General features: G+C 30.6%; 1 protein-coding gene across 5 annotated transcripts in view; it reads right to left on the reverse strand.

Moving 5' to 3' along the window:
* LOC106470508 (synaptic functional regulator FMR1-like) overlaps window positions 1-10,761 on the reverse strand; it is a 93,988-nt gene that overhangs the window by 52,355 nt on the left and 30,872 nt on the right. For all 5 annotated transcript variants that reach the window (XM_013931076.2, XM_013931083.2, XM_013931069.2 and 2 more), the window contains exons 6-9: window positions 8,601-8,694; window positions 7,999-8,115; window positions 6,319-6,492; window positions 3,019-3,097 (exon numbers count right to left, since the gene is read on the reverse strand). In XM_013931076.2, the coding sequence (XP_013786530.1) occupies window positions 3,019-3,097; window positions 6,319-6,492; window positions 7,999-8,115; window positions 8,601-8,694 (464 nt within the window). The remainder of the gene's footprint in view (window positions 1-3,018; window positions 3,098-6,318; window positions 6,493-7,998; window positions 8,116-8,600; window positions 8,695-10,761) is intronic.

A 10,761-nucleotide genomic window follows, 5' to 3' on the forward strand; every position in this document is an offset into this window, starting at 1 on the left:
ATATATATATATATATATATAACAAATGTGTACTAATTTAGACTGAACTATTTTTTTATATATTTTTTAAGCTTTACTGAAGCTTTTTTATTGTCCATCTATCTTTCAAATATGTAGCTGAATCATTAATATGATGATTTGGACTACATTAGACTACAGAGTAGGATTAACTAAGTTAATAATTTTTAATTTTTTTAAATTTTTTCTATCACAAATGAACAATGGCTACCTTATGTAAATTTCTATACCATTCTGTAAACTTTCCATGAAGAAATTCATTACTTTGTGATGACTGAGAATTGAACATGCAAGTTCTGATAATTCTAGTAATGAAGTCTGAATTATTTCCCCTCTACACAAATCCAAAAATGTTGCAAAATTATTATATTTAAAAGGTTTTTATAGGTTTAAAAGGTTTCACTTGGAAGTCTGTTTTTGCTACACTTCAGCATTAAAGTACAAAAATGTCAAGTCTCAGTGGAATCCACATTCTTAATAATTTAACTGGAGAAAATGTACGATAATTTACAAGCCATAGATGAGAAAAGGTAAAGTCTGTAGCAGAACAAAGACTGGAAAGTTCTTAAGCAAATGTTTCCAAGTATTGGAAGGTGGTAGAGGCTTACTTGATACTGGAATTTAAACTCACAAGGAATATCACAGCTGTTAATACATCAAGTTCATGCTATCCATGAATCAAAGACTATTACCCATAAACAAACTACATATACAAATTATTTTGAAAGTCCAGTTCTCTGGTGTGCCACTGAACACCTAACTACAAGAACTTCAAGAGTGCGTTGTCATGTTTCTATATTGATGAGCTACAAATATGATGACCCATAGTACCATGTTTAACAGTAATTACTTTCAAACTGACTTCCCTTAGCTGGATGACTATCTTATGTTAGTCCACACTGTGTGTTTGTTTGACCACAGACTACTCCTACAGTTTTGAAGCTAGCAGGACTAAATTGGACATGCAAACTCAGGAGGTATCCCTATTTATATATGTCATAGTCCTCCTGCCAAGAGAATACCAAAGAGAATTAAAACAAGCCCAGGTCACTCATGCATGATGGGGTACAGAAGTAAGTTTTCAGAACCCAAATTTGTCATCAGATTTTGTTTTGTTGACCTCTCTCAATATCCCAGAGGGCATCTTGATTGAAACTTTCTTCATTCCTTCATACCCCACCACACATACAATCAATGGATATTTGGACCAAACTTGGCACAAGTATGCAGGTACTACAGACATGTGTCCTAATATTTTTTATTAAGATACTGACCCATAAGGGGTACTTATTTTATGCCAGTTCCTGGAATTTATTGAACATTCTGTGATATAAAGGACAATTAATGTGTGAAACACAGTGGTGGTTATAACAAATGCAATGCTGGCCAAATGGCTATGATTCAAGAAGCCTTAGCAAGTCAATCAAACAAACATTCCAAAAACAACTGTTTGAATGATTCTTAATGAAGATCTCAGCACTAATTCTTAATGCCTGCTCATGCGCTAACAACTTTTAACAAGATCAGACACATGCAGGCATGCCTCAAAGAGTCCATATTGACCCTACCCTAAAAAACAACAACATCTCTGAGAAGCAGCCTTCCATACCAAAGGATGCATACATTAAACATGACTGCATAATTTGGGTGACTGAGAATCCCTATATCATCTTCAAGGTTGAGAGGGAGTCTTCTAAAATTAGTGCGTGAAATGCCATATTCAAGGGGTGAGTAATATGCCCTTCTTACTTTATTAAGGCAAAAATATACATTGGAACAGCATAGGAAAAATGCTGCATGAATATGGATTACCCGTCATGTACATATCTCTAACAGAAATACTGGGAAAACATCAATATACATGGTCCAAAATTTCTTTATAGAAAATATGCCACTGCAGTTGCTGTTAACTAGTGCCTTTCAGCTGTTTAAGCCTCCAATCTACTGCACAAAGATGGTTAGGAACATTCTGGGTTATCAATTCTGAAAACAATGAGCAAGATGAGCCAGCTCCTATCAGACCTTTTACAATGTGTTAGGTTCACCATATTTTTTACTGGTCGTGCATTAAGTAGAAAGAAGTATAGTGAGGTAGACAAATGGGAATATAAATTTGTGACACATTAGCATTATTTAATTGAGACACTATAGTGTATCAGCTGTTATTTTTATGTTCTATATATATATATTGTTACTACATCTTAAAAAACTGAATACAGTCACTGAATACCTTTATCTGCTCTATCAAGACAAGTGATATCACTAATGTAATATCAGTGAGAAAAACTGTGTCAAATGTTAACCTATGTCAAATTTTATTTGTATCATACGGGAAACAGGAGTTCTATGTTAAGATAGAAAATAAGAACCATTATCTCTTCTTATGTAGAGATGGAAGCCAGTAAAGAGTTTTATTTACAAGCCTTAGATAAGTGTAAAATTATATTTAAGTACTGAACTACAATAAAGTGTAAATCATGTTAAACCTAATTTCAATGCAGAATTTTTCAATAATCACTTGTGAAGTGATGGATGGATTATGAAGGGAAAAGATTAGCAGAGCAACAGAAATAACCTTATTTTTACATTTCAACTCTAACCAATAAATGGCTCACAATTCTTCTCTACCTAATGCTCAACATGCACGTTTAACTTTTTTGTCAAAGTATTCTTGAACATACACTACTACACAGTGGTTATGTTATTATAAAAATACAGTTGGTTATTTTAAATTTATGGGTTTGATTCTGGATATTCCACTTCTAGTTTTCATGACAAATGTATTTCTTTGTCTAAGGAAATCTCAAAATAAGCAATATTTCTTTTGAAAAATTTATAAACTATTTCTTTTAAGCAAAAGCCTGACTAAGGTTCAGTAATTTCCTTTTTTCTTCTAATGTGCAGATACAACCAAATTTTGTTGAATTGTCACACACACACACAACTGATAAGTACACAAAAACAAAACAAAATGCAGCAGAATTCACTATACAGACTTACCAACTAAAACTCTGGGCACTAAGATTGATTCTTCTGAATACTCCAACATAATTCTGGCTTTTTTCACTGCTTCTTCTGTCTAAGATATTGAACAAAAATAGCATACTTCAAATTATATATATATATGTTAAAAAATGCTCATTTCCAATATCTAGATATCAGTTTTAACTTCTCAGCTTAGATCTTGACTTGAGCATTAGACTAAGATAAGCAGATTTTTGTGTATTGTTCTCTGCTGCACCAGAAAAAACTTGCTACAAATTTATTAATACACACACACACACACACAAACTGATTGTTTTTACTACACCATGTATATCAGTACTCCTCAACCACTTTCACCTCTACAAAACTTTTCTACACAAAAGAAGTCCTTGTGGACCCCTATAGTAACTTTTGTAGATGAAGGAATAAACTCAATAACGACCCTGTTAAAACATTAAACTTCATACCTTAAATTACATAACAATTATAATGTTATCAAGGATTCATCCAATTCTGTCTGGAGAGTCCCATTTGAGAATCATTAGTGTGTAAAATGAACATGGGCACTTTGTGAGAGAAAACATGTTTTGTTAAGAAACCATTTTGCAAAGTTTCTATATGAACAGTTTTATGTGAACCATCGCTGATAACAATGTCTGAACTTGTTTCTTTTAATAATGAAATGTTATGTTATGCAAAAATTGGAACATTGTTGGATGCAATAGGAGCAACTGTACACTATCAACTTTGTTTTAAATTGTGGGAATGAGATACAAGTAATTAATTACCATTTATGGTTACATGTATATAAATATGCTTATAACATAAGTGCAGCTTAGCTATAAGAATCAAACTTAAGGTGGCTTGAAATGATATCCACTCTCTTGTGACAATATTTGTTTCCCTAGCTCTGCATACGATTTGTTTTACCAAATAATCGTTTTTCATAGTGTTAATCCTATAGCTTTTGGAGCCATTTTTAAATTCCTTTCTGCATATAGTACTGTGCAACATTTAAATTTAATTAATCCATTTTACTACCAATGTATTTTAAGGAAGTTATTATTATCAAGTACTTTATCATCCAAAGTTTTATTCCTATATTTCACAAAGACACATCTAAAACAATAATTAAAAAACTGTAGCTTTTGTTGTCACATGATATACTTGTGGTTACAATTCTCAACTTTTAAGAGCTCTTATACAAGAAACTGAGTAGCTAATATAGACTGTTATTTCAGACAGTCAAAGTCCATCAAACACATGTATTTTATTACTGTCTGGAGACCTTCCAAGAATTTTTCCCTGCAGGAAACCATTGAAAATTTTCCCTTAGTTTAAGATAAGCCACACCCACTTGCAAAATCAAAGCCTGGTTGCTCAGCAACAGTTTAAGTTGATTGGCATACCTATAACCAATTAAAGAACAGAATTTTGTTTTCAAGAATGATACTGTAACAAGAAACCTTTGCTTATACATTTGTTCTTCCAACAGCGTGAAATGAATCAAATACATGATTGAGACTGGTGTCTGTAGTGCTTGCCAATTGTTTCTCACCTTATATGTATTAGGGCAATAAACAGTTAAATTGCATTTAGGTTTTACTTTTATATTTTAGTTAATTATGTATTATTTGTGTTTTAAAATTCATATTTGAAATGTATAATGATTTTTATAAGTTTACTTATTCCTCTGGTATCTCGTCAAGACATCTAAACACAGTACATGTGCAAACATTATTGCCCAAGATTATGCAACTTGTACAAAGAGTAAATAATAAATGGGCCATTATGAAACCTTTCGGCATAAGTTATAAAATATAAAGAATTTGAAAGGAAATTAAAAATATATTACAAGTGAAAAAATAAATGTGAAACACATACGAGAAAAAGAAAACTATTATAGTGAATTTATACTAAGAGTTGAAAGTTATGTACATATTTCTATTTGTTAATAATTTTAAACATTTCATCACACTGCATGTTAATGATAATAGATAGTTACTGACAGAGTAGAGAAAATGGAAAATAAAATATAAAGATTTACCTTAAAAAACTTTGGATATTCATTTATGAGGTTATAGAGATTATGCAAATGAAATGTGAAAACAGTAAGGTAAAAAAATAATTTTTATGCTTCGTATAAAAATCACCTTGTAGGTGAACTCTTCAGAGTTTGAATGGAACTAACTACATTAAAAAACGAATTTTTTTAATAGAAATAGTTAAAAAAATAAAAATTAAATATTTCGTTTTTCTGAAACTATATACTTTTTAAGCAAAGTTAGTGTCAATTATCAAACACAAACTTTTGGAACAACATATGACGAAAGCGACATTACCTTTTAAGAAAACTAGAAGCTGAATGGCCAAGAGTTAAATGAATCATCAACAACCTTTGAGAAATTACATTTCTTCATTTTGTTAGTTTTCTTTTTAAAACAAATCATTTTGAATAATTAGTTTTTATACCTGAATTGAGCTCAATTGTGATAAACCATTTGTTTATCTTGAACTTTAAAATGAGTAGTTATAATATAATAAAAGCTCTTTTTGACTCAATGTAAAACGAAAACCTAAAGAATGAAAGAGAATTACTACTACTGCAAAAAAATGTTAAATTTGGTTTGGAAACACATTTGTCATTTTTTCCAAGAGTCATAAAAATTACTCTGATACAGTAAAAACTACAAACTATATACTAGGTAGCTTTACTACCCGTCATTTTGAAAATGTTAGCATACTACTAAACCAATGGTTGTTATCTATCATACATAATGGTAGGCTTTTTCAAAATATAAAATAAGTTGTAAAGCCACTATCTTCACGTCAATTTTGTTTATGGGAATTAGTTTCTTTCAAAACCAAACAAGCAAAATACCTATTTTTTAAAGAAAATCTCCTGATGTATGCATTCTGATATAGTAAAAATTATTATGATACTAATAGGATAACACTTCCACCTATAAGACAATGAAACACACATTTCTTTTACAAGCCTTTTACTGAACTTACTTTTATGTTTGTAATTACCTCAGTGTTAGTTTTTTTTTTTTCAGTCACATATGATAAATTTAATTTTACACTAAGTAATTTCATTTCAATATTTATTTTTACACTAAGCTAATAAGGCTTAGACTGAAATATGTTTTTTAATTTGTTAAAATAGTAATTAGCTTTCAGAAATTTAAATTTTTTTTTCCCCATTGTAATATGAAAAGTTTTCTCGAAAGACTCTTCAATCATAACTATAAACTCTCATATTGCAATGCACTACATTTAAGTGTAAATAAACTATTTTACCATAAATATTACCTCTCCAAATATTTTAAAGGTACAAGTAGATTCTTCTAAATCAATTCCAGTAATGCCATCCAATTTACGTGCATTCTGAATGTTGGCCCCATGGGCTCCAATAGCTAAGCCCATTAAGTCATCTCTTACACTGAATTCTTCCACATACCCTGAGTTTGAATGCAGTTTTGTGTTCTGAAATATAATCAAGGTTATGAAAAGAAATCAACTTCTTTCATTTTAAGATTTATTAAAAAGTTAACTTTCACTCTACGTTTATTCATAAATCAAAAGGTTTCTATTCTATACAGCTAAATTAGGATATCAGAGCAAAACTTCTCCAAAACTTGAAACTAATATGCTTCAAACTGAACTGCCACTGGAAAAAGTCTTATATTCTTCTAATACTGTGCACTCTTCAACAATTATAAAATAAAAATAGCTTTGTATTTTATGTTTCAGACTTATTCAAAGACTTAAAAAGATATGAACTTAATTACCATTTCTATAGAACTCTTATAAGGAGATGTACCATTAAAATATTTTTTTAAATACAAAAGTAGTCCAATCTTTTATGTATCTTCCAAATAGTAGCATTAAGTTTCATCCAATGATCTCCAAATAAAAATACCAGCCTCCTTACATTTTACAGAATATCCCTACTATGATGTACTATAATGCTTTGTTTGTTTGGTTTGAATTATGCACAAAGCTACATGAGGGCTATCTACACTAACCATCCCTAATTTAGTAGTGAAAGACTAGAGGGAAGGCAGCTAGTCATCACCACCCACCGCAACTAATGGGCTACTCTTTTATCAATAAATAGTGGGATTGTCCATCACATTATAATGCCCCCAAGGCAGAGAAGACAAGCATGTTTGGTGGGATGAGGATTTGAACCTGCGACAAGCAGATTGTGAGTCGAGCACCCTAAACACTTGGCCATATGTACTGTAATGCAAAAGGAATTCAATATTTTATTTTTCTGCTCGAAAATTTTTTTTTTCTTGATGTTAAAGCATTTACTAAACTTGCATTATATTTAATTTCTTGTCATTATTTCTCAAAAAATACTCTGCAATGCATAAATTTTAGCATAACAAGCCCTTATCTCTTACTTCCTTTGCCCTTGAGTATACTAAGAACTAGAGTTAATCTTATAATGTACTGACGGTATTACTGCTGCTACTACTCTTATAATACTTATAAAAAGCAATGAATAACTTACAACCACAATTAAGCCACAAACATTAAACTACAATAAAATCTACTTCACTGAAAAAATTTATGCAGATAATAAAGAAATATGAAAAACTAAATAAAAATATGTAACCAAATTATGGTATGCAAGACTTGGCATTAGTTAACAGTATTATAATTGTAATATCACTTGATATTCTAATCAAATGAGTGCTTAAAATTTCTGATATATCATTTGGACACTCCTAATGTTAAGTTTCAGTTGTTACCTCAATTTAAAATTCTGAATGACAGTCAAAGAATATCTTTCTCTGTTCTATCAAAATAGGTGATTAATGAGGTCAATAAAATCAGAATACAGTTAACAACATATTTAATATAATGCAATTCCAGATTCACAGTTACATAAAACACTTCATCATTTGACATAACATATTCTTACTTTAAAAGTACCTAAAGATGTACAAGAGACAGTAATTTAACATTGCTCTTTCTTACCTCCAACTGTCGAGCAGCTTCTTCAGTTCTATGGACTAACAGTACTTTCTGTCGTAAATTTCGAAAATGCATTTCTATCAATAACAATGCTCTTTTCCTCATGGCTTCTGATCTTCCCTATTAATACAACAACTGTAATGTTCACAACCCACATTTATCAAATGTCATGAATAAAAATGCACTTGATACTGATTAGTACTTGAGATCTTAAATCTGAAACTCCTTCTGGAATTGTGCTCTTTTATGAAAACACCAAGCACATATTAAAGTAACACAGTGCAAACCTACTACATATTATAAAATAAGTACAGATAAAAAATATATATTATCAAGAAACAAAAAACATACTTAAACTAGCATCTTTTATACATACTAACATTAGACTTAATTTTCAACAATTGTAAATAATCAGGATGCAATGTAGTCAAAACTATATATCAATTTATTCATAACATCTATCTTATTTGTGACAATATACTTTTCAACCCTTTATCTTTCAAAAGATAAAGTCAGAAAGATAACTTTCAATAGATAAAGTTTCAAAAGTTAGATAAAATATGTCACAGTAAAATAAAAACTTACAAAATTAAAGTTCTACTTACAATTATCACTAAAACATTTTTCTCTGGATTAAACCTAACAATGTCAGCACCAATAGCTTTTTTGTACTCTTTATGGGCATTTTCTAGTTTGGAGCTGAAAAAACAAAGTGTATTAAAAGACAAACAGATATACGGTTTTGCAATAGCACATTATAATTTTGTATATAGTTTCTTGATGTACATTTAAAAAAAATTGTGTTGTTTTGCAATACAATTACATACTGATAAATCTTAGTAATTAAATGTTACAAGTTTGCTCAAAACACTGTCATTGTTAATGCAGTAGTTTGACTAAACATTAAAGAAGGCAGAATTTTGATAAGTATATATAATATCATATGTCTATTCAAAATTGTTACTGAAAGATTGAGAATGGGCAATGAAATATTAAATTTTTCATTTTCACTAAATCTAAGACAATTTAATCTCAAAATGGTCTAAATCAAGCAGGAAATAAACATCTTATATCACCAAAAACATGATTATACAGATCTTGCATGATCAAGTATTACGTAGTTGTCTCCTAATTTTCAAATAGTAATCCAGAAAACCAATCTTTGGTATTCCCTCATTAATGTTGCTGATAAGCAAAAGAGCAATAAACTTGAACAAACAAAGTTAAAATAAACAGGAACTGCACTAGGCAGATGTTGCCCATTTCAACTTTGATCAACATGAAGACACTGGTTAAATAAATAAATAATCAATAGCAATCACCTTGAACATACTTTAACCCTTTTGCTGCATAGGTCGGATATATCCGAATAAACATTTATATCCGCCGTCTGCTATATTCGGATTTACCCCATAGATTCTATATGTGTTCCTGCAGAGTTGGCAATTTTGTAATGAGGCATATAAACCTCTAGGTTTCATGGCATAGAACATAGATGACAGTGCACATGCAGGTTTGGTGATTTTTTTCATGTACAGGGGGATATTCCTCCATAGTCTCAGTAGAGGGAAGCTTTGTTTGGTTGCCATGGATAATAAAAAATAATTATTTAAACAAAAAATTGAGGAAAATTAGAAGAAAGTGTTCTCCAGTAAATGGCATAAATATAGGTAAAACTAAGTCAATAGCATGGTCAGGTGGATAGGATGCTTGACTTGCAATCTGAGGGCCATGGGTTTAAATTCCAGTCACACCAAACATGCTCACCGCTTCAGCCGTGAGGGCATTATAATGTGATGGTCAATCCAACTATTCGTTGGTAAAAGAGTATCCCAAGAGTTGGCAGTGGGTGGTGATGACTAGCTGCCTTCCCTCTAGTCTTTCACTGCTAAATTAGGGAAGGCTAGTACAGATAGCCCTAGAGTAGCTTTGCGTTTTATTCAAAACAAACAAACAAAGTCAATAAGAGGCCAAAATCATTACAAAATATTAAATAAATTATTTAGATAACAATATCCAAGATATAAAGAAGCTATTTTACTTTTTCAATATTGAAAGAAGCTGTATTTTCTATATCTGACAGTAATATTCCTTGAAAGCTGTATTAATACAAAGAGTCAAATTCATATTTTTATTTTTTTGGTAGATAATTGACACTTTTTGGGAATCAGCCTGAAAATTTATTGCACAGTGAAAGGGTTAATAGAATTTTGAGTTTATTATACCTATATAAATAATATGCTTGCATTTTAAATAAATTGACAGCTGCACAAAATTAACTGACAAGCGCCCTCACCAAACATACTTCACCAATACAATCTGTTTTGCAAACAGGAAAGAAAAGAATAAGACACATACACAACGGGTAGAACACTATTTAATGTTCTTATTATTAACCATAAAGTTTTCTTTTACAACCAGGGCACAGGTCAGATAGATTATTTCGCATCTGTCCTGTGAAAATTCCAACAAAATTCTGGCCTCATAACTACCAAAAAAAAAAAATTTTAAATTATGCTTTTTTTGTTCTAGAATGACCACAGATTGTAACACAAAAACATAAATGTTTAGTCTAAATAGCTTAAATCTCATAACATTATACATTTATTATATTGACCTTTCAGCCATGCCTTGCTAACAATACAGATGTTACAATGATGTGGTGCATGTGCACTAGTGACACTGTATCAAATAATTTAAAACTGGCCTTTACAAAGTAACCAGTCTTGGCTGTGTTTTAGTAGACTAGTATTTTGTAAAATCAGT

The sequence above is a fragment of the Limulus polyphemus genome, unplaced genomic scaffold (assembly GCF_000517525.1).
Source record: "Limulus polyphemus unplaced genomic scaffold, Limulus_polyphemus-2.1.2 Scaffold105, whole genome shotgun sequence".
In the NCBI taxonomy this organism is placed as follows: Eukaryota; Metazoa; Arthropoda; class Merostomata; order Xiphosura; family Limulidae; genus Limulus; species Limulus polyphemus.